This window comes from Antechinus flavipes, chromosome 1, assembly GCF_016432865.1.
Source record: "Antechinus flavipes isolate AdamAnt ecotype Samford, QLD, Australia chromosome 1, AdamAnt_v2, whole genome shotgun sequence".
NCBI lineage: Eukaryota > Metazoa > Chordata > Mammalia > Dasyuromorphia > Dasyuridae > Antechinus > Antechinus flavipes.
The window spans coordinates 663,634,116-663,659,315 of NC_067398.1; the positions used below are offsets into that span (position 1 = coordinate 663,634,116).

Below are 25,200 nucleotides of genomic sequence, written 5' to 3' on the forward strand. Positions count from 1 at the left end.
ACTAAGCCCTCCTCTATGTAGCTTGCTATGCTCATTATTGGAGCAGATACAAAGATGAGCAACAATAATAAAACATTTCTCTGGCTCTTTAAGCTTTACAAAATACTTTCTTTAAAATGATCCCATGGGGCAAGTAATTTGATCGTTAGAAGGAAACTAGGACCCAATGAGGACATAACTTGGCCAGGGTTGCAGTTGTTAGAGGGAAGCAGAACTGGGCTGGGAAGGCAGACTCTCTGATACCACGCTGAACTCTTTTCACTCTCCTCCCTAACCTTTAGGAACTTATTGGGGAGGGATGAGTAGATGAAATGGAGAAGGTCCAGAGAAAGGGACTGATAATCTTGCCATACTCTACCTTGAGCAGACCATACTTGGAGACTAGCATTCAATAAATACAGCAACAATAATAATAGTTAACATTTATATGAAGTTTTAAGGTTAGCAAAGTGTGTTACATGTTACATCATTTGATACTTCACAATAACTCTGCATGATAGGTGCCATTATTATCCCCATTTTTAAAGATAAGGAAACTGAGGCTGAGAGTATTTTTTTAAATTTTAATTTTTTTTCTTTCCCAGTATCTCACAACTAGTAAATGTTTGAGGCAGGATTTGAATTTAGATCTTCTTGTCGAGCCACTGCACCATCCAGTACTATTTTTGGAGATACCCTGCAAATGGGTATGTAACCAGAAGCAGATGACTAGGACAGTTAGATAACAAGGGATTTTACTTAAATAAGGATTGGTTAAAGGAACTACAAATTTTTAGCTTGAATAAGAGACTAAGAGGTACCATGATAAATGTCTTCCAAGTATTTAAAAGCTTATTTTGTGGAAGAGAAATTAGACTCATTCTGTTTATTCCCAGAGGGCAGAACTAAGAGCAATGGAGAGAAGTAGCCAAGAGGTGGATTTGGAGCTCTTTGTAAGGAAAATCTTGCTAACAGAAGTGTCCAAAAAAATGCAATGAGTAGCCTCAGGAAGCAATCTGTTCCCCTTCACTAGAGGTCTTCAGCTGGAGACTGATCTCTCACTGAAATTGTGTCGTAAGGGTTCAATATGGTTTGGATTGAGTGACCTTAGAACATGAAACATTGGTGTTTAAAGAGACCTTAGAGACCAAATCAAATCAAGGGACTCTCAAACTCTTTAGTGTCATTTGTCCCCTTTAGCAATCCAGTGAAATCTATGTATCTCTTCTCAGAATAAGATTTTTTTAATGCATAAAATGAAATACATATAATTACAAGGGAAACAATTATATTGAAATCCAGTTATTGAATTTTTTAAAAGTTCATGGATTCCAAGGCCAGAACCTCTTAATCCAACCACTTCATTTTAAAGATGAAGAAATTGAGACCCAGAAGTACAATGAAGCACTGACCCAAAGTCACATGGGGAGTTAATGGGAGAGAATGAACAAGAATGCAACCTTCTTGATGCTCATCCTTATATTTTTTTCATTCTACCATCTTGTCTAAACCTTCTCTGGGATTAGGTATTTCTAAGTCTGAAGCAAAATTGATATCTCTAAGGTTCCCAATACACTTCTATAGTCCTTATTTATCCCATCCCCCATTTACTCAGTGTCCCTCTTCCCAATCAACGTCTTTTTTGGCTCCATTCTCTATAAAGTCCTAATGAAGACCAAATGAATTCTACAGTCAGCTAAGGCTGGGGCTGGGACTGTAACTGGTACCAACCATATCTTCTCAAAGCACTTACTTCTAAAAACTAGGAACCTGGACGTGGGAAATCTTCAAGACTTAGAGACATAGTTGAGAGGGGATAGAAAAATGATCTTCTGGCTGGGGATAGAGTGCCATAACTTTCCTTGGAGCTCACCTCTCCTAGGAGCTCACCTCTCCTAAATATTATTTATCTGAAGAGGGACTGTGTAGAGGGCAGTCATTCTTAAAAAAAAAGTTATGTTTATCTTTAGTTATTGCAGTGCCTAAAATTTCTCTTGTATCTCTCTTCCTCCTAGAAATCCATTTCCCTTAACAATCATTTTTGAGAAAAAAATTAGCCAAACCTGTTAATACATTTTTAAAAATCTGAAAACCTATGCTGTAGTTTAGACCTGTGGACCTCTTGCCCTCACCCCATCTTTTCAAAGGAATGAGGAAAGGAAACACATTCACTTTTAAAGCTGGACTGATTCATCATCTCAAAAGAATAGCAAAAACTCTAGGGTGAACATTAACTTTAGGGTAGAAGATAGACCCTATCTATTACTCTAGGCATGTGGGGTCCAGGTTGGGGAGATTTCTTGTAAGTTTTCGGATTTGGGTCTGCAATCCATTCTTTGATATCCCTTGGACCCCAGAGAGCTTATATTGTGCCATCTGGAAGTTGGGCAGGGAAGATGGTATTGAATGGCAAAGTCAAGAAAATAAAAAAAATAGATCCAGAGAGATAAAAGATAAAAGAAAAAGGACAGGAAAGAAAAGGTATTGAAACTATAACCAATACAGAAAGACTGAGACAGGGAAGAAAGCTAGACAGAAAGATCTGCCGGGGTGGGGGGTGGGAAGGGAGAGGAAGCGGGGAGAGAGATAGAAAGAAAGAGAGAAACAGAGACAGACACACAGACAGAGAATGGAAGAGAGAGAGAGAGAGAGAGAGAGAGAGAGAGAGAGAGAGAGAGAGAGAGAGAGAGAGAGAGAGAAAGAGAGAGAGAGAGAGAGAGAGAGAGATTCAGAAAGAAAAAAAAGTTACAAGAATAGACAAGGTATTTGACATGACTAGGGATGGAAAGAGAAACATTGTGAGGCAGATTATGATTGTGGGGGGAAAGCAGAAATGGTGCTTTTCATTACTCTGGGGTATACATAGCACTGATCTTGGCCATACTTTCCAGAGCCAGCTTGCTTGGAGAACAATTTATTGAGACAAGGAGGTAGTAGATTGCCACTTTCTTCTTACAGGATAGTTGGGCATTTCATTGGACCTTGGGAGCCATTGTGTGTAAGTAGTCTGGGCCGGGGGGGTTCCTGTATGGGGACAAGAGAATGGTGCTGTGTCCTGTTTGGGAGGATATTGCTCTCTATATGGAGGGACTTAGGGGTCCCTGTATGTGGAGAATGTGGGCTTCGGGAATCATTCTTGTGTTTTGTGTTCAGTTTCAGGGTGGAACTGAGCCTTGAGGATTTGGGGAATCATTCTTTGTGTTGTATTGGGAAAGGGGAGAAGATAGACTTCAATGCATTGTAATATGAAATCTTTTCCATAAGGAGGAATAGGACAAAGTTGTCCAGCTGCTCTTGGGCTACATAGAGAGAGGAAGGTCACTTCCGGATATTATGAAAGGACACTGAGTCCCTAGGGCTGTATCCTAGCCCAAAAGAGTCCACTTGACCTCTACAGTTGGCCTTCTCCTGGTCTCATTTCACTAAAAGAAGGTTTGAATTCATCTTCCCCAGCCAACTCATTATTGAAAAGTTATTAACCAGGAAATGAGATGGAGAGAAAGCTCATCTTCCCTCTTCTCTCCTCCTCCTTTTCATTCCAGGTTCGGGATGGGGAGCCCATCTTTCTGGGCTGTCCGTGGCCTGCTGCTCCAGCTGTTACTGCTCTGGGCCTGGGGGCAAGGTAATTTGGCACCTGGGAGATGGGGAAGAACAAAGGGCAGGAATGATGGGGGATCTTTGCCCACCCTCTGTTACTCTCGGTGTGTTCTCCTATGGCATTCCTTTTTCCTTGGGTTCCGAGCCTGGTATCTGGCTGGGCTAGATAAGGCTCAGGTATCTTGTCTGAATCCCCGTCTTTACTTTAGAGAAACTTTAGCCATTTGTCTGCCTGAGTTAAAGATCTCTGTTTGTGCCTGGGTACCCTATCTAATTCTATGATATGATGTCAGATTTTGTCCCAAGCCCTGACTTATATAGATCCTATTTATATCTTGTTTACAGATGGGTATTTGCATGTTGCCTCCTTCAGTGAGCTCTGAGCTCCTTGAGAAAGGGACTGGTTTTCTATTTCTTTGTATCCTTACTGCTTAGTACATAGTAGTTTTGACTGGACTTCCCTGTCCCAATCACAAAGATCCCTTCTTGCGTTGTCTACGCTCAACTAAACTGTTCTCCTTCTCAATGAATTCCCAGGTCTATCTTCAGGCAGCTCATTCCTGGGGCCCTAAACTCCCATATCTAAATATTGCTTACTAATTCTAGCAAGATGCTTATAGCTACCACCATTCCAACTCATACAGTTAGACATAAATATTGATTTACAAAGAAAGAAAGAAAATGCTAGAAATACTATACTGGAAAGAATATAGGATGCTGCTGAGTATAGGTTATATTCCTAATAGGAAAAAATAGATAGGTATATACTGAAAAAATAGTTGCACAAAATGATCATATCCACAAATGGGATTTTCTTTAAAAGTTTTATGTGGCATGTTATGCCAATTGTTAGCAATTCTTTCTGTTCATACAAAGATGGGGGGTTTATAATCATTAGAATGAATATAACTCAGCTTGATTGTAGTCTCATTCAAGCTTTATTCAAATTAGCTTTGGGGATAAGGGATAGCCTGTATCAGGACCAATATAGTAATACCCCAAATTTAAAAGGAAATATGGAAAACTGTCCCTCAATATTCTCTTTCTCCTGACTGTTTTCCTTCCTAATCAGACTCTAACCCTCCCTCTCCTGGGAGGGTGGGAGGTAGAAATGCTCAAACCTGCCCAGTTTCTGGAAGGGAAGGAAATGACCTCTGAAGGCCTCTGAAGCTTCCAGTGAATATACTTATGCAAATCTATGCAAACTTGCACATGTCCTCATTAACACTGTCATGCACCAGATAGACCCTTCCAGTGAAAGCCTCTGAGGGCTTGGAGGAGAGAAAGGGGGCAGGAATGGGGGTGGGGAGAGGAGACAATCAGCCCACCAGGATGCAACAAGCCTACTATGATCAGTCACTGTCAGGACAGGGAATGCATAAGAAAAGGGTAAAGAGAAGGGAATAGTCTTATTAATTCAACACGTATTTGATGTATTTCCAACACAAAGACCTGTGTTGAAGGCTGGCAGAGATTTATAGTTTAGCTAAGACCTGATCCCTGCCCTCGTGGAGCTTATAGTCAAATGAGAGGGTGACAGCTGCACAGTGAACTATCATGTAAATGATAATTTTTAAAAATAACAATATATGTATCAAATGATAAGTTCACCAGAGAAGTACAAATTATCTCTTCAGATCTAAGAACATTACTATCCAGGGAAGGCTTTGTGGAGGAAGTGGCTTTTGAATTTTAAAAGGAAATAAACACCTGAACAGAACCTGAACAGAAAAAATTGCTAAAAAAAAGGTTAGGAAATAAACACCTGAAGGACATAGAGTATAAGGAGAAGTTCCGATAAAGACAAAGGGAGAAGAGCAGGAGAGTTCAGGTATTTCAAAGAAATTAAGAAACTGAATAATCTCATCTGTTCCTTTCACTGTTATGAAAATATGGACCTAGGGAAGGGAAGGGATTAGCCTCAAAACTAGGTTTACTTGATTGCTAGGCCTATGATTAAACATTGCGTTTAGACTCAGAGGGTCTTGTTTTAAATTCTGCTTACTATTCAAAAATAATAATAATAGTAGTAACTAATACTTACAAAGCCAGGCACTGTGCTAAGTGTTTTATAAATATTATCTCATTTTATTTTGACAACAACCTTGGGAGATGGATATTATTATTATCCCCATTTTACAGTTGAGAAAACTGAGGCAGACCAGTCAAGTGACATGCTCAAGACCACACAGTTAGTATTTGAGGCCAGATTTGAGCTCCATATTCTAGGCTGAGCATGATTAACAAGTCACTTAACCTCTTAGAGCCTCAGTTTAATCATCTATAAAATGAGATGATCTCTGAAGCCCCTTTCTGCTTTAGATCAATAATCCTGTAATCTCTCCTCCCCTCACCCATGGGTTTCAGGGACTTGTCATCCAAAAGATGACATTTTCCCCTCTTCCCCCTCATGAGGTTTAAGAGCAAGGTCTTGGAGCTTTCGTATGGCTCCTCTCCACCCAGTGTGGATGGCCCTGGCCCTTGGCAGACTCCTCTGCCCATGGCATCCGTCAGGCTGCTCATTATTGTGTAAGCCAGTGAGGAGACAAACGTGGCTTCCAATCCATCCTGCCAACAGCTCAGAGAAGCACTGCCTGTGTGTCACCTCCTAGTTTCTCTCACTTATCCCCAGCATCTTCTCTTCTCTGCCCCTGGCACTGACCTGAAAGCCTCCTGGACATCACCCCTGTCCCTCTGTCTTGGAATGCACCTTTCTGTGCAGACCAGGACGATGCTCACATGAAGACAAGCAGTCTGGAGTTTCTTCTGAGCTGGAAGTGAATCTTACTCCACTTTACAGAAGCCGAGAACTGGCTCTCATCCCTGGGTACAACTCTGTTCCTCTGTATGAGATAGTCTGCAAAATATGGAGGTGGAACCCTGGATGGGAACTTCTTTGTGAAGAGAAGTCTTAAATTTTTCTACATCAGTCCTATGAACCCAAGGGACAGAGGGTTAAGGCAGACATGGCTCTGTCCAGACATGGATGAAGGGGGAAGGGCTCAGAGAGAATAAGTCTGTCTCCTTAAATGTTTCAATGATCCTATGAAATCAATTTATAGCTAGATGCCTTAGAGACCATTAAATTCAATCTTCCCTTTTTACATATGAAAAAACTAGTGATGTGTCTGGGGAAGAATTTAAGCTCTGGACTTTCTGATTCCAGGCTTAGCACTGTCCACTATACCGCCTAGCTCTGCCATACCAGGGAAATCTTTGACCATGAGACCCTCAGAATTTCCCCTACTGGCCCAGGAGTCATCTCTGTAGCAGCCCCTCAGACCTAGTACTTTTGGGATACCTAAATACCCGGTTGGCCCCCAGCGACGTGTCTGAGTTCTAGGAGAAGAGGATACTCCAGTGATAAAGAAAGCTCAGATTCTACCCCCAGCTTCACCACTGACTCAATGTGTGAGTTTGGCTAAATCATGCATACTTCATCTGTAAAACTGAAGAAATTAGTCTGAGATCTCTTCCAGATCTGATATTCTTATTTAAAAATCTGATGACATATGTGAAAACATTTTGGAAATAAGAACTTTGGGAGGACGAAACTCTCTAAAATAAGTGAGGTGAACCCCAATAAAGACGGGACAATTAGGTTTATCCCTAGGACAGTAAAAGATGTGCTCATAACACTTGAGGGGTAGAAATAATTTATTTTAGCCCCTGGTTAGAGAGAATAATTAGTTAAAAATTGGAGGCCACCCTGTGGGAGCATCTTCTTCCCATCCCCTGCATACCAGATGAGTGTGTCACTAGCTCGAGCCTGTCCTGTTCCCTCCTCACTCCTAGTTGTCTTCTCTGTCTCTTCCTCACCTCTGCCCTAGCAGAAGACTCAGAAATAACATCTTGGAGTTTCCATCCAGATGGACTAATCTCCTAGGGCTGCTATCTCTTCCCCACAGAGTGATGCACTAGGGTCTTTGAGTCCTAAATTCCAAGGTGAATCCTCCCACTTAAATTACTTGGCCTTTAAAAGTTGATTCAAATGCACATTTCTTGCTGCTTATCCTGGGCCCTACAATAACTAGCTACAGATGTGGGTGTAGTTTAGAGCTGGAAAGTCCTCAGAGTTTATCTAATTGAACCCCCCTCATTTTATAAATATGGCAGCTGAATCCCAGGATGATTATATGACTCATCGAATTGTATGACTTCACTAGAAGATGGATGCTCCCAGTTTCAGCCCTAGTAGTAGCAAAACTTGTGAGGCAGTCAGTTCATGCAGAGGATAAAATGCTAACGCTATAGTTAGAAAGTTCAAATCCGTCCAGAGACAGACCCTAAACTGTGTCACCCTAAACAAGTCACTTAATTTCTACCTCAGTTTTGTTATCTGTAAAATGGGGACTTACCTCCCAGGGTGCTTCTAAGAATCAAATGAGATCAGATTTGTGAAGCACTTTTCATACCTTGAAGTGCTTATCTAAATGTTGGTTTACTGACATTCAAACCCCAGAACTCTCCACTGGGTCATGTTGCTTTTCAGAAAACAGCATGAGACTTGAAATCAAGAGAAACCTGGATTAAAATCCCTACTCTGCTATTTACTTGTTATCTGATCTTAGGCAAGTCACTTACCTCTCTGAACTAACTTTCCAGTCTGAAAACTCAAACTATTAACATTTGTAATATCTATATCAGAGAAGGCTGGACTAGGTTCTATATTAATGAAGGGAATATCCATACCCAGGAAAGCACAGATCCATAAGGCCTGAGGTCCTTACCATCAGTTGGACCATCACTCTGATAAAGCCTTTGGAGCCCCTTTCTCAGAATCATGTTTGTAAATGGGTGAAATAAGGAAGGAAGGAAAGAAAAATGTATTAAGCACCTACTATGTTCTGGGCACTATCCTAAGCACTTTTCAAATATCTCATTTAATCTTCACAACAACTCTGGGAAGGAGGTGCTATTTCGAATCTCATTTTATAATTGAGGAAACTGAGGCAGAAGTGATTTGCACAGCACCCAGAGCTGGTAACTGTCTAAGACTGGATTTGAACTCAAAACTTCTTGACTTCAGACCTAGCTATATAAAGTTATAAAGGAAATCAGTTATACTGAAATGCGGTAATCCAAAATATTTTAAAAACTCGTTCATGAATCCTAGGGGATGAACCCTAAGCTAGATGAGATTATTGGCATATAAAAGTGTTTTGTAAACTTTGTACGCAATGCAGATGTGAACTAGCAGCAATAGTAGCCAAAGGGGATGAGAACAAGCATTTAAGCACCTACTATGTGCCAGACACTATGCTAAATGCTTATCATCTCATTTGATCCTCACAACAGTAGGAGATAGTTATTATTATTATTCCTAATTAACATATGAGAAAACTGAGGCAGGCAGGGGTTAAATTACTTGTCCAGGGTCACACACTTAGGAGGTATCTGAGGTCACATTTGAACTCAAGTTTTCACAACTCCAAGGCTAGCACTCTATCCACTGTGTCACTTACTCTCCTCTGGCATACTGACTTGCACATAGTAGGCATTCAGTAGAGCTAGGTCTTGATTAGAGTGAATAATGAATTCCCTGAAGTGATGACATGTATTTGAATTTGCTCTATTCAAAATTTTAATTATGTAAAATATGGTTATTGGTTCCAACTCAATAGAAATATGCAATGCTAATTTGAATAATTCGACCACTTCAGGGGATTTGTTATTCTAACTAATCAGGGCCTAGCTGTAAATATTTATTAAATTAAAGGATAAAGAAATAGTAAAAGGAACACTGGTCCTCCTGATTGTTGTCGTTCGTGACTTCATGGACAATATCACGCCAGTACTGTCCATGAGGTTTTCTTGGCAAAAACACTTCGGTGGTTTGCCATTTCCTTCTCTGGTGAATTAAGGTCAAATTGTGATTTGCCCAGGATCATACTAATAAGTGTCTGAGGTCACATTTGCACTCAGATCTTCCTCAGTATCCCATTCAAGAGCTCCATCCACTGCATTACCCACACAGTTCAAACCCCAGCTCCAACACTGCTTTGGACAGGCCATTTTTCCCACTTGGTTCCTTTGTCTATAAAATGAATGGGCTGGACTGAATGATTGTAAAGAGGCTTCCAGCTCTGACTTTATGTTCCAAGAGCCCATCTGTGATTCTTTGAAACTGCTTAATAACAAATGAGGAAGGGGGCCAGGCCTGGAGGGCTAAGGGAAAAGTGGCAGTTGGGCTGAAGTATTACATTTCAGCCAGACTAACAGCTCTTGTTGCCTCTGGCTCAGGAGCCCAGGACGGTGAAGAAGTGATCCGAATTCAGAAGGTGACCCATGGCACTGTGCGGGCAGGACTGGCGGAGCTGGTGGCCCTACCTTGCCTCTTTGTCCTCCGACACCCACAGGAGCCTGGCCCTCCACACGATCCAGCTCGGGTCAAGTGGACCAAGGTTCGAGCTGCCTCAGGCCAGAGGTTGGAAGTACCGGTTCTGGTGGCCAAGGACAATGTGGTGAAGGTGGCCCGTGGCTGGCAGGGCCGGGTGACGCTGCCCGGGTACCCCCAGAACCGTTCCAATGCGACGCTCGTGCTTGGGCCCCTGCGGGCCAGTGATGCTGGTCTCTACCGCTGTGAGGTCGTGACTGGCATTGAGGATGAACAGGACCTGCTGCCTCTGGAAGTAACTGGTCAGTACCTGGCTTGGGGGGAGCTGGGGGAAGCCACCCTGAGCTTTTAGCAAGGGGAAAGCTCTGAGCAGCGGGAGACCCTCAGACTGTGGAAAAGCAAAGCCCGGTGAATTGTTCATTTTCCTCTCCTTTACTCCCCCTCCCTCAGGAACTCAGGAAGAGGACTTGCAGCCAAAATGTCTCCCCATTTTACTCCCCATCTCCCCTTCCTTCAGGAAGAGGGAAAAACAGAAGAAGATCAGGGAAAGCAGAAGACACAAGATGAGGATGATATTAATCAGGAGACAATAAATTGGCTGGGAAGAGAAGGGACTTGAAGGGAAGTAGAGTCAAGGCAGACTAGATTGGGCATCATGAAACTGTAGAATTATTATGATTGTCATTGTGGTGATTATTATTTACTATACCTATGATTTCATTAGTATAAGGAATTCCCTCTCTCTAAGATGGAGGTCACTCCTTTGCAAGTGAAGATTTTAAAGAATTGCTTGGACCACTGAGAAATGAGATGACTTTCCCAAAATCTCACAGTCAGTCTGTAGCTGAAGAACTTGAACCAGAACTCTCATGATAGTCACAGAACCATCAAAATGAAACAGAATCAGAATTTATGTAAATGAACAGAATGATTATGGAATTATGGAATACATAGGATTAACATATTTTGTACAGTCTAAGTCCCAGCCCTGTGCAGATAATTTCCAGAACTAATTTTCTAGCCTTGACCCACATCCCCATATGCTTCTAGGATGTAGAGCTATAAAGTCATAACTCTAACTAGCATTTTTATTTAGCATTTATTTAGATCTGGAGAGACTTCAGAAGCCCTAATTGGATCTTATTTTATAGATGAGAAAACAGAGACCCAGGGGAGTTAATTGACTAGCCCAAAGTCACATTTAGGAAGCTGCATAAGTTGCCGTCAAACCAATCATTGTTCTTTCCACTGTCCTCTACTGTCTCTACCAAGAAGACCCAATGGCACTGTTGACCCACCTTATTACTTTCTCCAAAAACCTGTTCCTCTCCTTCCTTCTAACTTTACTGTTCATCAGTGGCCATGAACATTTCCTTATTCTCCCATATGTGAGACTTTAGGAGAAAGTTTGGAGAGAAGAGATTTAGGGGGGCTTGGAAAGCATGGACAAAGCAAAAAGGTCAGACTTTATTGAATTCACAATTTTGCAGTGGGAAAGGAGGGACATGAGTGCTATATATCAGCCACTCAGACCCACATGTCAGCCTGACAGATACTGGAATAATTCTATTATGGAAAGGGCCACGCAGGGCAGACTTCCTGGAGGAGAGGAGAGCAGGAGAGGAGAAAGGTTTCTCCTAAGGATAAAGACTGATGAAGAAGAAGATGATGATAATGATTATGATGAAGATAATGACCACTGACATAGAATGCTTTAAAATTTGGAAAGTTTTCATATGCATTATCACTGTGGTCTCTTAGTTTGAGATAGCCCTCTGGGATCAAAGGCTTAAAGTGTCCCTGATATCCCTCTCCACTTCCCTGAGACTCTTGTGCTTAATGTTCCTCTTCCATCTATGTCTTCATTCTCCCAGGTGTTGTATTCCACTATCGGTCTTCCCTGGGCCGCTATACCTTGAGCTTCCAAGCAGCTCGAGAAGCCTGCCGTCGCAATTCTGCCGTCATCGCTGCCCCCCGACACCTGCAGGCGGCCTTCGAGGATGGCTATGACAATTGTGATGCTGGCTGGCTGGCTGACCGCAGTGTCCGGTGAGTGGGTCCTGAGGGATGGAAAGGCTTGGAGCCATTGACCAATAGTGCAGTCAGGTGAGCCAGCCCCCCAAAGCTGGGGCTGCTGCTTGGAGGTGGGGATAAGATAGACCTGATGACACTGGTGAAATGGATCTTAAAACCTTAGAATCTCAGAGATAGAAGGGACCTCAGGGTTTGTTTTCTTGCATTTTTAATGGTCATCTCCTCCATCCCTCTCCCTACCTTTATCAACCTACCTCAGGAAGGTGAGAAGATGTTCTGAACTCTGAAGGATGCGAGTCACCTTTAAGCCCTGAGACCTCATGCCTTTCTTCCTTATTTCAGTATCCTAGGGGAGTAGGACACTTTAGCCATTAACTTATTAATTGAAATTAGTCTTCCCTTAGGTATCCCATCACATTGTCACGGCCTGGTTGTTATGGAGACCGGAACAGCCTACCAGGGGTCCGTAGCTACGGCCGACGAGATCCTCATGAGCACTATGATGTTTATTGTTTTGCTCGGGAACTGAGAGGCAAGTATAAGGCTTACTATTGCCCATCCTAAGTCCATTCCATGCCTCTCCACTCTGTGTCTTTCCCTTCCCCTGCAACTGAGAAAGCTAAAGCAACCCACCAAGCTCATATATGGCTCCAACTCAGATTGCTGAAATCCTTTACAATAAAAATCTTCCTCTCCACCACTTCCCTCATCACCCTTCATTTTGTCCAGTTTGGGATGTCTGAGAGCCCAGGATGACCTTCCTCCTCTCTTCCTCCTGGTAGGAGAAGTCTTCTATGTCTCCCCACCCAGCCGACTCACGCTGTGGGGAGCTCGGGCTCAGTGCCAGAGCCAGGGAGCAGTTCTGGCCACTGTGGGTCACCTCTACTTGGCCTGGCAGGAGGGCCTGGACCAGTGCGACCCAGGCTGGCTGGCAGATGGCAGCGTTCGTTATCCCATCCAGACCCCCCGGCGACGCTGTGGCGGGGAGGCTCCTGGGGTCCGGACCCTCTACAACTTCTCCAACCGCACTGGCTTTCCTGAGCCTTCAGTCAAATTTGATGCCTACTGCTACCGAGGTATGCATGCGTTCAACAAACATGGCATTACGCTAAGTGCTTGGGCTCCAGAGACAAAAATGAAATCTAAGGCCCCTGGGAGAGGGATTACAAAGGGAGATGAGGAAGCTCTAAGCCCAAGGGCAAAGTCTTATGTTCATTTTTCCTCTACCCTCACCCATTTCTCCTGAAGAGACAACTTCTAGACATCTATTTTGGCTTCTTACAAAGCTGAGAAGGTTCCTGGGGCTATACTCCATTATATATTTGGCTGAAAGTTATGAATTTCTTCTCTGGATGAGCTCACGATTTTCGACCTGTTACCCTAATTCAAGACTGAATTATGTGATGCTGGTCACAATTTAGGACTGGACCAGAGAGTGCTGGTGGTTGGTCTTCTGACATCAAAGACCATCAGTCAGTCACTCAACAAACATTTATTATGTAGCTACTTTGATGTGGTATTTCATCCTGAAGGTGATAGGGAACTACTGGAGTTTATTAAGTGGGCAAGTAGCATGGTTAGTCTTACAAAATCAGTTTGACAACTGTGTCTGGGATGAGGAGAATGTCTGGAGGCAGGCAGACCAGCAGGCTATTGCAATAGTCCAGAGGTGAGAAAACGAGAGTCTGCACCAAGGTAGTGGATGTTTCAAAGGAAAGAATGGGGTATAGATGAGAGATGTTGTATAGGTACAATGTAAAGGCTTTGGCAAGACGTTGGATATAGGGAATGAAAGATAGAGAGCAGTTAGGGATGACACATAGATAGAGAGAACCTTAGGAACTGGAATAACAATGATAAAGAAGTTGGGGAGAAGTTGGAGGGAATAAAGATAATGAGTTGTGTTTTAGATATGATGATTTTAAGCTATCTACTGAATAACCAGTTGGAAATGTCCAAGACTGGAGGCTTGTCCATCTTGGGGAATGGGGGAAAGATTATAATTTCTTGTCTTTTGCCTCTCCCCCATAGATATTTCCAGCAGTGTCTGGGATAAAAGATAAGGATCAAGGAAACTGGGAAATGCATGTCCACACAAGTTTCTAAGCTTCTTTGATCCCTTGTCTTAGGGAGGGGATGGATGGGGGAGGAAGAGAGTCTCTCAGGAGGCAGAAGGTCTTTTATTTCAGAATATGTCCTGTTACTAGTTCAGACCTCAATAATAATAATATAAACAGCATTTACATAGAACTAGATAGATAAAGATTTGTGAAGTACTTAATATATATTATCTCATTGGTTCTTATAGTAATCTTGTGAGCGGCGATTAGCATCACCATCTTACAGATAAAAAAACCATGAATGACATGTCTGTAATTTCCTGATGCAGAAAAGTTATTGAGAGACTCACAGGGTCATAGATTAGAGCTGGAAGAAACCTTGGACCTCCCATATATCCCATATATATCTTGTGTGTACATAGTACATAGATATTGTCTCCCTAGTTAGACTGGGAACTCCTTGAAAGTTGTACCTCCATTGTACTGCCTGGAACATAGGAAGAACCTAACAAATGTTTATTGATTGAGTGGAAGTCATCTGATACAATTTCCCCAATTTATAGTTAAGGAAACTGAGGCCCCTGGAGATTGTGACTTGTCCACATAGGTAATAAGAGTCAGAGATAAGATGGGGAAGTGAGTCTTTGTGTTTAGAGAAGGCAGACCTGGGACAGAGTGATCACCCTTCAGATCAATGTGGCTAAAAGACACAGCTGGTTTGGGGGATTAATCACTCTTTTTCCCCCTCACCCCAACCCGGCCCTACTAGGCTTGATGAAAGTGTAATTAAGGTTTATAATATGCCTTGTCCTGATAAAAGACCTTCTGCCTCCTGAGAGACCCTCTTCCTCCCCCATCCATCCCCTCCCCTCATCTCCCAGCTGCCACCAAAAAAAGAGCCAGAGCAAGGAATCGCTGTGAAATGAGCCTGGGATAGAAGGGGGCCACAGGGCCTGGGGGAGAAGACATGCCATTATTTCCTCTAGCTGAGGAGAGAATGGGTACTAAATAATCTTCCAGGCTTTTCCCTGCACTGACTAGACTATAAAATCCCCCCAAAGCTCTGATATCCTTATTCTAAGGGCCTTCCCAGCCCTGACATCCTGTGTTCTAAAGACTCTTCCAGCTCTGATATTTTCTAGTCTAAGGACCTTTCCAGCTCCAACCTATACATTTTAAGAGTTCTCCTCATTGACCTTCCCTGACATTCCCTTCCATGGAATCCAGGCCCCAGGCTCCTTGATGTTCCCCTTCTTCTCCTTCCCCCTACTTTCACCTCTCAGCCGCCAGCAAGCACCGTCTGCACAGCTCATATTCCCTATTTTTGGCTGGAACAGAACATATTGGGACAGGATATATTTATCCCCATCCCCACTTGCCTTGGGGGGATCCATAGGTTCTGTTCCTCATTGGTTATTTGGGAAGGGATTATTTGGGCTGAAGAAAAAAACACTGTCTTGTCCCCACCTTGTCCTTTCCCCTATTGACCCCCCTCACACTTTATCCTGTCCCCCTCCCTCCTAATCCAGCCCAAGCTTTCATTCCTGCATTCCTAGTTTCTTCAAAGGGCACCAGCATTAACCCAGTCAGTCATCCAAGATGGAATCAATCAGTGTTCCTTTGGACTACTCCCCCCCCCCATTCCCCATATCCAATCGGTCCCCAAACCTGTCAATTCTCTCTATAATATCATTTTCATCTATTCCTTTCTTTTCACCTCCTACCCTTAAGGAGTCTGCTTTTGTCCACTGCTAGGAAAAATCAGAGCTACATCTGTTAACTCAAAAACCAATTTTTCTTCACATATTTAGTGTGACAGCTAAGTGGCAAAGTGGATAGAACACTATGCTTGGAGTCAGAAAGACACATTCAAATCTAGTAAGTGCTAGCTGGAGGATCCTAGGCAAGTCACTTTACTCCTACCTGCCTCAGTTTCTTCATTTGTAAAATAGAAATAAGGTCACTTACTTTATAGAAATGTGAAAATTAAATGAAATTATAATTGTAAAGCGGTAAGCAAATGCTAACAGTTATGGATGCTGAAGTCTTGGTGGTTCTCTTTCTTACAGCCCATCATCCCACATCACCACCCAGGTACCAAGATAACCCTGCTGCTGATGGGAAAGATCTCGAGGCTCTGTCTGCAGAGGACCTGCCCGTCACAGGCCATGAGAACGTCTTGCCCCTAGACTCCCAGGAGCCTCTAGTGTTCAGTGGGGTCCCTGCTGAGGAACAGTCCCAGGACTCCTCCCTGCTTCTCAATGAGGCTGGGTCTGGAAAAGCAGGGGGGACCCCAGTTCCATTCCCTGTGACGCCTTCCTTGGTCAGCACCAGGTCTCAGGAGCCGGAGCTGACCAGACAGGATGACCCATGGATGAATATGGTAGACAGAACACCTGTGCCCGAAGGTTTCCAAATAGAGGGCACAGGAGCCCAACACTCAGCAGGAGGAAAGACAGAAGGTGTCACCTCAAACCCCAGATTCGCAGAGGACCTTAAAACCAAGGGGACTCTGGCATCCGTCACTGAAATGACTGTGGCATCTGATGCCCAACCCGTGAGCAGCACTGCGGCGGCTCCAGTGGGCACCACAGCCAGGAGGAGGGGTCTGAATGGGCGGTACTTCCAGCAGCAGCTTCTGGAACAAGCAACTGCCAGGATGGGATGGGGCGTCAGGACAGGCACAAGCCCCACTGCCCCAGGCACTAAGGAGGCTGGGAACCACGTGGAGTTGCCCCTGATCACAGCCACTGGGCCCATGCTGGGCCCTCAGAGCACTCTGTCCAATGAGGTGGACAGACCCCACTCTAGTGAGTCTCTCACCCCAGGCATTAGAAATTCTCCAGAACCCCATGAGGCAATCACTATCCTTAGAAATCCCTCTAGACAGCACCCTTCAGGAGCCCCAGGTCTAAAGGGTAGTCTCAGAATCTCAAGAGTTGTAGGGGACATCTCGTCCAACCTGTCTGGATCTCAAAAAAAATCTCTTCCCTAATGTCACCAACAGGGTCATCCAGCCTCCACCTAAGACCCGCAATGAGAGGGAATCTGCCACCTCCTGAGGCAGCCCATTCCCTTCTGGAAAAGCTCTAATTGTTAGGAAGTTAAGTCCAAATTTCCCTTTTTGCAAATTCATCATCGTTCTGCCCACTGAGGCCAGCAGAAAAAAGAACAATTCCTCTTTTTACTGGGATCCATACTGTCCTTCCCTTCCCCTTCCTTCCCCAAGGCTTCTCATCTGTAGACCAAACACCCCACTTTAGTCAGATTATCCTACTCTGACATGATCCAGGAACCGTGCTCAGGAGCCCCTCCTGCTTATCAATGACCCTTCTAAAAGTCATAGGGGCCAGGCAGAGCCAACTTCCCAAAGCCCCCTGAATGCTTGGAATGGTGGTGAGGGGGTCCTGCAGTGTTTTCAGCTCTCTCTTTAAGCACCGGGCAGCTATAATTTCTATTAATTAGAATGAAGAATAGGAGAGATACAATCCCAGCTGAGGGGATGCCGCTTTCTAGAAGGACTCTGAGAACATAGAACTCTGAGACATCCCAGTCAGGGCTGGGAGAACCTGAGAATATAATCCAAAGAATATCAGGGCTGGAAGGTTCCAAGCTCCTGGATGATCTCAGAATCCTTCCAACCCAGTCTTTTCATCCTACAGAGGATGATATTGAAGACAAAGGGAGGAATTGAATGAGACACCGTCATGTTGACATCTAGAAAGCCATGGAGGGAGGAAGGGATTAGATATAAAAGGGACAGCCTCTATTTTGGGTTTGGTGTCTTTATCCACCTAGGGAGGGATACATCTGGGAGCTGGAAAACCTTGATTCTGCTCCTGGCTCTGCTGCTACTAACTTACAAGGTGACCTTGGACAGGTGATTTTCCCACTTGTTTAAACAAGGGGAGAAAAACTAGATTGTCTCTCAAGTCCCTTCCAGCTCTGATATTTTGTGTTCTATCAAGCTTTTTAGTGCCCAAATTAAGCTGAGTGGAAACAAAGAAGTCCCTTTCCTAAGGACATTTGTGGAGAGGGGACTTGCCTGTGGGAAGTGGTTGTTGGGATGGGGTGGGTGCCATGTCAGCATCATCCAGATTGTTGGAGAAGATACTTCTATCTCCCAGCCCACCCTCCAGTGTAAGAGGATTTGACTTCTCGGGAAAGGGTAGTAGCTCAGGCCCAGCTGATGCTTTATTTTTTCAACTAAAAATAAATGTTTTGTGGAGGTAGCTCATTAAAACTAGAATTGCAGATTGTAGCAAGCCATTAAGTTTTATAAGGGAAACCATCAAAAAGACACTCAAGGGAGCAGGCACCTGCAGGAATGTTAGCCTAACCTAATCCACTTATCTCCTTCTCAACCAGTCACTTCCCATCTGAACTGGAGTCTGGGCCTCCAGCCCCTCCCCATATCCCATCTTCCACTTCAATGCCCTCCATCCCATTTATCCTTTAGAACCCTCCTGGATCAGGAAGCCTTGAGGAGTAAACCCTCAGTCAGAATACTCCTGTCCAAAATACTTATTATTAATAAGAGTTCTTCTGACCATTCCATTCTTTTATTGGCTATTTCCCTTTCTCTAAATGAAAGATGGTCTCCAGGTTCTCTTCCAAAGCTCTAAGGCAATCTGGCGCAATGAAAAAAAGTATTGCTTTTAGAGTTTTCAAGTTAGTCTGGGGCTTGGAGCCCAGCTCTGCCACTTATGTGGCCTTGGACCACTTTTCCTTCTTCATCTGTTAAAATGAGAGGGCTTGAACTGGATGGCCTGCAGCATCCTCTCTAAAGTCATGATCCTAAGATCTCCTGCCACTCCAATATTCACTGATCCTTCCCATCCTCATATGCATCTGACCCTACAGGCTTAGATTTTTCTTCCAATACTGCCCATTAATTTTGCAGAGTAGAACTTGGCCTTCCCCCATGCCATTTGGATGAAGTTGGGAGGGGCCTGGGAGAAGAGGAAACTATGGAAAGATTTAGGTCCATGTTCCTGGGGAGCTGACAACCTGGGGGATGTCAGGGAAGGGAAAGAGAACCCTTTGCTAGAAGAGGGGACCTACCTTCTATGACATTGGACACGAAAATGGAAATGCTTCTTTGGTCTTAAGTTGGAGGCAGAGAAAGTGATGAATGGCAGAGCCTAAGATGCATGTCTGGGAAAATGAAGCTCATTCCCACAGCTAATCCCTGAGAAAAGGAAAGGCAAAGTTTCCCCCATCCTAATCCCCCCCTCATTCTGCCTTAGCTTACAGATGGTCTCAGTTCTCACCATAAAGGCCCACTTTGGAGCTGGGATCCAAATGTCCTGAAAGCCAGTTCTCCTTTTCTTTTCCCTACCTCTCAGTAGACAGTGAGACCCCAGGGCAGCTTGCCTCCATTCTCCCCCCATCCCTTTCAGTCACAGCATACTGCTTCCATGGCAACCTACAGGGGCTGGGATTGGTTGGTGCTCTCTAGATCTTCTAAAACCCACAGCCAGCTTGGGACTCTTATGGCCCAGTCCCTGAGTTGGAAGCATTTTCCCTGGCATGAAGAACCACAGAGACCCCAAAAGCTGTGGTCCCAGAAGGGAAACTGTTTAATCCTAATATTACGAATAATATGAATAACTCTCATTGCTATAACATTGCTATAATATATAGCATTATATAATGTTATAACATGTTATATAAAAACAAAAAAGAGTTTTTAATCTTTTCTGTGCCTAAGTTTTTAAAGGCCTAAAACATAATATATAAGATTGCAAAGGAAATTAGAATTTAGATATAAATGGAATTCCTAATGCAAAGGAAGATGTAATTTTTTTTTCCATCCAAGTTTACAGGTTCCTTGAAATCTATCCACAGACTCCTAAAATTTGGGACCTGCTATAGAAACTTCAGGTTTGCAAAAAAAATCAAAAATTTTCTTTACAAAAAAATCCTCAACCCTGATTTAGGTATCATGAGTATTATGATTTGTGTTTTACAAATGAGAACCTGAGATTTGGAGATAGAAAATGATTTGCCCAGTGTTACAGAACACAAGTACCAGGATTTCTTTCATTATGTCACTGTGAGATCACCCCATTCCAGGACCTTAGATTGAAGAGAGGGAGCTCCCAGGGATGTGGCTGGGAAAGCATAGGAAGGAACTGGCCATGGAGAAAATGCTCCCTTGTGGTAGGATCCCCCAAGTGACAACTCCAAGCTGTGACCAGTTGGCCATCTCCGCCTCTAACCTGCTCTGTGATATTTTTGTTGTAGGCTCTTCAGGAATCCAGAGAGAGGGGGGTCAACGGAGTCCCAACTCTGGGCCATCACCAGCCCCCAAGAATAAAGATGATGCTTTTCCTGAAAGTCAGGAGAGTGTCTGGGACCCCGAACAGGGAACCTCAGGTCCCAACAATGATCCCCACTCCAGCCTGGAGCCAGGACACCATGAGGATTCTTCAGGGGAGGCCCATGGTGATAGGGATCTGCCTGTCCTGGCCATGCTCCGGGCCCCCAAACCACCCTTTATGTCTCTGCCCACACCAACCCTGGACACTTCTTCCCCTGTCAGTGTCAGAGACGACGTGGGGCTGTCTCTGTATGGTGGAACCACAGTTGCCCCAGAAATACCCCACAGTCCTTTTTCCCCCTATACTGACTGGCCACTTAAAGGGACAAACATCATAGAAGGGACTGAGATTACACCAGAGATAAATGGGACAGAGCCACCTGCACCAAGCACATTCCTAGCCCCAGTCCCCGAGATAAAGGAGATCTAGAGGCTGATTCTTGGTCCCTCACTCTAGGGTGGGACAGCAAGCAGCTTGAGCAAGGTCAAGGGGTTAGCCCAACTGAATATACTGGATCCCCCACAACCACGGAGTTAGGGACTCCCTTACCAAATGGAGACGACATCCCATCCCCAAGTCCAGGATCCGGCCTATTGTTGCATCAGAACTCAAGTGCCGAGGCTTGGGAGGAGTCTAAAGGAATGGAGAAGTTTGATTTCTACACACCCATTCCTTCTCCCACTCTAGTCCTAGGAAACCAGAGCCTGCAGCCCGGGTCTGAGCCTGAAGAAGTGGCCAGGACTGGTGAGCTAGCAACCTCCTCACCCCAGCCAGCGTCTGAAGCTGGGCAATCCCCTGGGCTGTCCTCCAGCACCACGGATGCAACCAGTACTGCCTCTCCCCCGGACAGCAGCCCCTTGGGAGAGGTCGCCTTTTCGTCCTGGACACCAGGAGCCTCAACCCTGGCCAAGAATGACTGGGCCACCCCAGCCACCCCAGAACCAGAGGGAGAGGACATCTCCGGAGAGGGGCAGAAGGGGGCTTCGTGGGAGACCTCCCAGACCCAGGTTCCCTTATTGCCCGACCTACTGGAAGAAAGAGAGCCAACCAGAGATACTGCCCTTCAAATGCAAAGGCACAATCTTCAGGTCCTAGAGATTCCCGACCCCCAGGAGGGTGGCCCAAGCTCTGCTTTGGATGCAGGGTCTCAGGCTCTCGGTGAGACTGGGAGTGGAGAGGAGTCATCGATAATAGGGGAACTGGAAAGCGGATCCTGGGCTGGGGAGAGCAACCGGAGCAGTGAGGAAGGTAAGTGCTGAACCAGGGACAGAAACAAGGGTGACCCTCCCCAGAGGCACCGAGGCAGGCAGCTAGCTCTGGGTGATGGGGCCTGAGGATGGAGGGAGAAGAGCCCACCTGTAACCAGCATCGAGTCATATTCCCTTGTCCTCTGGGCCTCTTCTGCCCAGCTCTAGCAAGGTGCACTCGCTGAGTTATTGGCATCTCATTCACAGAAGCACTTTAACCATAAAGAGCTTTATGAATGTCAATCACCATTAACCCTCCACTACATTAGCCTCCAATTACCCACCGAAGCATGGAAACAACTCTGGGCTCTCAACAGACCATAAACCCTGACTGAGAACAGAGACCAGACCTGTCACTTCACCAATGCGAGAAACTACCTGGTTAGAAAACGTGGCCAATGCAAGTCAGCAGCTTCTCTGCAGTTTAGTCTTAGAAAGGTGGCCAGAGCACTGAGGTTAAGTGACTTGTGCAGTTCCACAGAGGGTACTAGGTGGCAGTGCAGTGGATAAAGTACCCCGTCTGAAGTTAGAAAAACTCATCTTCCTGAGTTCAAATCTGACTTCAGACACTTACTAGTGGGTGACAAATGGCAAATCTCTTCACCATGCTTATCTCAGTTTCCTCATTTGTAAAATGAGCTGGAGAAGGAAACAGCAAATCACTCCAGTATCTTTGCCAAAAAAAAAACCCTAAATGGGGTCATAAAGCAGCAGACACAATTAAAACATTGAAACAATGATCAGTTCCATAGAGTCAGGGCTTCAGCCTATGTTTTCCTGTCTTCATGTCTGGCTCTCTGTCCAAGCCATACTATAAGTTCTGGCAGATCCTCAAAGTTTTGACTAAGGAATGGTACATGTTTTGTCCAAGAACTAGCTAACTTCAGAAAGGTGATAGCAGCTTTTTAATCACATGAACTCATGAAATCATCTTCTAAGGCATGAAGGAGTTTTGGACCAGTGCTGGCAGAGAAGCTACCTACGCTGATATGATCATAGGTCCTTAAAATATTGAAACTATTGATATAGATAAATGAGCTTTGGTAATCAAGAATTGAATTGGATTCTAAATAGGCCCTACGTTTTCCTGGCCAGTGATCCCACTCTCTAAACCCCAGGATCCGAAACTCTTCATCCTCTCACTAAGGTCTCCTTATTCATGATATTCATCTTTAGGACTTATAGGCCACCCTATCTCATCCTGGATTGTCAAAGACCAAGACAACCTGATCTGGAGGGTGAGGCCATGAATAGAGCTGAATTCCCACATGTCAGTCTTATTACAAATAGGTTTGTGTTTTACAACTGGTGAGATTAGATTTCATGTTGAACTAACTAAATTCCATTTACTAACTAACCAGCCTCCTAGGACACTGACTTAAAAGACTTAAGGCTCCTGGTATATAACTTTTCTGCAATATATACTGGGAAGAGCTCCTCAGGCCAAGGGCTGGGAATCAAGAAGCTTGCATTTCTAGCCTAGGTTTTTCTAGATTTTTAAAAAATTAATTTCTTCTACTCAGCAAAAATCTGCCTTCTTTCTACTTGGTCCATTCTAATTTTCAAGGAGTTTGTTATCTTGGACAAGGTTTTAAATCTTTTATGCCAAGTTGCTAATTCCCATTCCAGTTCTTCCATCTTTCTCATTTCTTTTCTATTTTTTTTCCTCTAGCACTCTCATCTCATTTATAAAAAGTATTCTAAACTCTTTTTAAAAAGCTCTTGCTTTATCTCTTCCAGGAATTCTAGTTGAATTTGTGCCCAAGCTATGATATTCTTTGAGACTTTACTTACAGCTATTTTGGAGTCATTCTCTTCTGGGTTTATGTCTTGAGTTTCCCTGTCACCATAATTGCTTTTTTATGATGTGATTCTTTTTTTTGTTTGCTCTGTCATCCAGCTTGATTCCTGACTTCTGCAAGAATCTGCTCACTCTTGGAGGGAATATCTGGATTAGTCTTACTGCTGTTTTCTTAGAGTATTAAGTGTTGTGTTATTCCAAGATTTCAGGGATGGTTCAGGCTGAAGATTTGAAAATTTTCAATTTTCTCATTTGTCTGATCCAGAGCAAGTTTGGTCACTGTCCCCTTGGTTTGAACTTTGCAAGTTGCCAGCATGGGCTTGAGACTGAACAACAATCCTGTGGGTTTGCCTCCTCTGGAGTTTCACTAGACTGCTGTTAAATTCAGCCACTATCAATCAGCCAGCTGGAAAGCTCTGCTGGTTCATAGTGACAGAACTAGTCTTCCCTTTGGTTTTGGATTCCTTCCTTGGTTTTTCCTCTATAAGCTTCAAAGTGGGTTAAAGGTTGGATCTGAAACCCAGTTCTGCTCTTGGGGTCCAAACCTCACAGCTTCTGTTTGTTTATGAACTCTATTCTCATTCAATATGCAGCCTAGGGACTTATAACAGCTGATTATCCTATAGCACAATCCCTGGGCACATGGCCCCTCCTCAGTATGCTTTGGGTCTATGAGCTGGAACTGGGTACTGAGTGGCAAAATTGCCAATTGCTCCTACCTTGTACTTTGCATAAGGTCAAGATACGAGTTTTGGAACCTTGCCTTGCTTGAGTGCACAGCCTCTGTCTCCTTCAGCCCTTAGACAGACTCTGTCCTCATCATCCACAGTTTTTTTTCCCTCCTTCCTGCTCCCTCTCTCCTCCCTACTTTTTTCCTTTTCCCTCCTTCAGTTCCTCTCTTTCTATCCCTCTCCTCCCTTTCTCTTTCTCCCTCCCTTCCTTCTTCCTTCCCTCTCCACCATCCCCCTCCCAGCCTGGACTAGAAAAATGACTCATTGTGACTTTCTCTTGGATTTTCTAGTCAGAATTCTGTCTGATGTGTTTTCTAGATCTGTTTGGTATACTTTTGTTGGGAGAAATTCCTCCATGTATTTATTCCTGCTGCTTTGCCATCTTCACTCTACCTCTGAAGCCCCACTTCTAGTCCTTTCTTCACTGTGTGACCTTCCATGTGTCATTTCTCCTGCCTGAGCCTACTTTCCTTATTTTATAGTTCAGATGTTTTAATTTTGGAGAGAAAATCAGAGAGGTCTAAAGCTTGAAATCTTGAGGACCTTTGCTGTCACACTATCAGGTTGAACATTGGCAGTATTCAACGTCTCTTCTTCCACACCAAAACATTCATTTTTATAGGGTACTATATCTCAAAACTAAAAGGGATCTCAAAGAGTATCTATTCCCAACACCACTCAGCAGGGAATTCCCTACATATTCTTTCTGATAAAGTTCTAGCTATAAGGAGTTCAGCATCATACAAAGGCAGTCCATTTAGAATCCCAGAATCCCAAGGCTGGAAGAGTATTCAAGAGTCATCAATGGAATCTTGGTGCTTTTTCTATGGATGGTCTTCAATTTTTCAGTATCCATCCTAAAAGCGGTACCTAGAATTCTATAGAATATTACAGATGCAGTATATTCAAGGAAAGATACATATGGGCAAACTGAGAGTTTCTCTATTTTGTAGGTCAGAATGTGACCCTCATAACTGAGAATTTGATGATGCCCTCAACAGTGAAAGAGGGAGAATTTAGGAGAAAAGATAATAAATTCTATTTTGGATATGTTGAGTTCAATGTGTCTATGGGACATCCAGCTTGAG

At 44.0% G+C, this 25,200-nt stretch overlaps 1 protein-coding gene across 1 annotated transcript in view; it reads left to right on the forward strand.

Moving 5' to 3' along the window:
• The first annotated feature begins 2,690 nt into the window (after window positions 1-2,690).
• Window positions 2,691-25,200, forward strand: part of NCAN (neurocan) — a 53,755-nt gene continuing 31,245 nt past the window's right edge. The window contains exons 1-9 of the mRNA XM_051975442.1: window positions 2,691-3,411; window positions 3,522-3,601; window positions 9,820-10,215; window positions 11,788-11,962; window positions 12,352-12,479; window positions 12,730-13,023; window positions 16,077-16,817; window positions 20,257-20,744; window positions 20,777-21,581. Coding sequence (XP_051831402.1) covers window positions 3,529-3,601; window positions 9,820-10,215; window positions 11,788-11,962; window positions 12,352-12,479; window positions 12,730-13,023; window positions 16,077-16,817; window positions 20,257-20,744; window positions 20,777-21,581 — 3,100 coding nt within the window. The 5' untranslated portion in view covers window positions 2,691-3,411; window positions 3,522-3,528. The remainder of the gene's footprint in view (window positions 3,412-3,521; window positions 3,602-9,819; window positions 10,216-11,787; window positions 11,963-12,351; window positions 12,480-12,729; window positions 13,024-16,076; window positions 16,818-20,256; window positions 20,745-20,776; window positions 21,582-25,200) is intronic.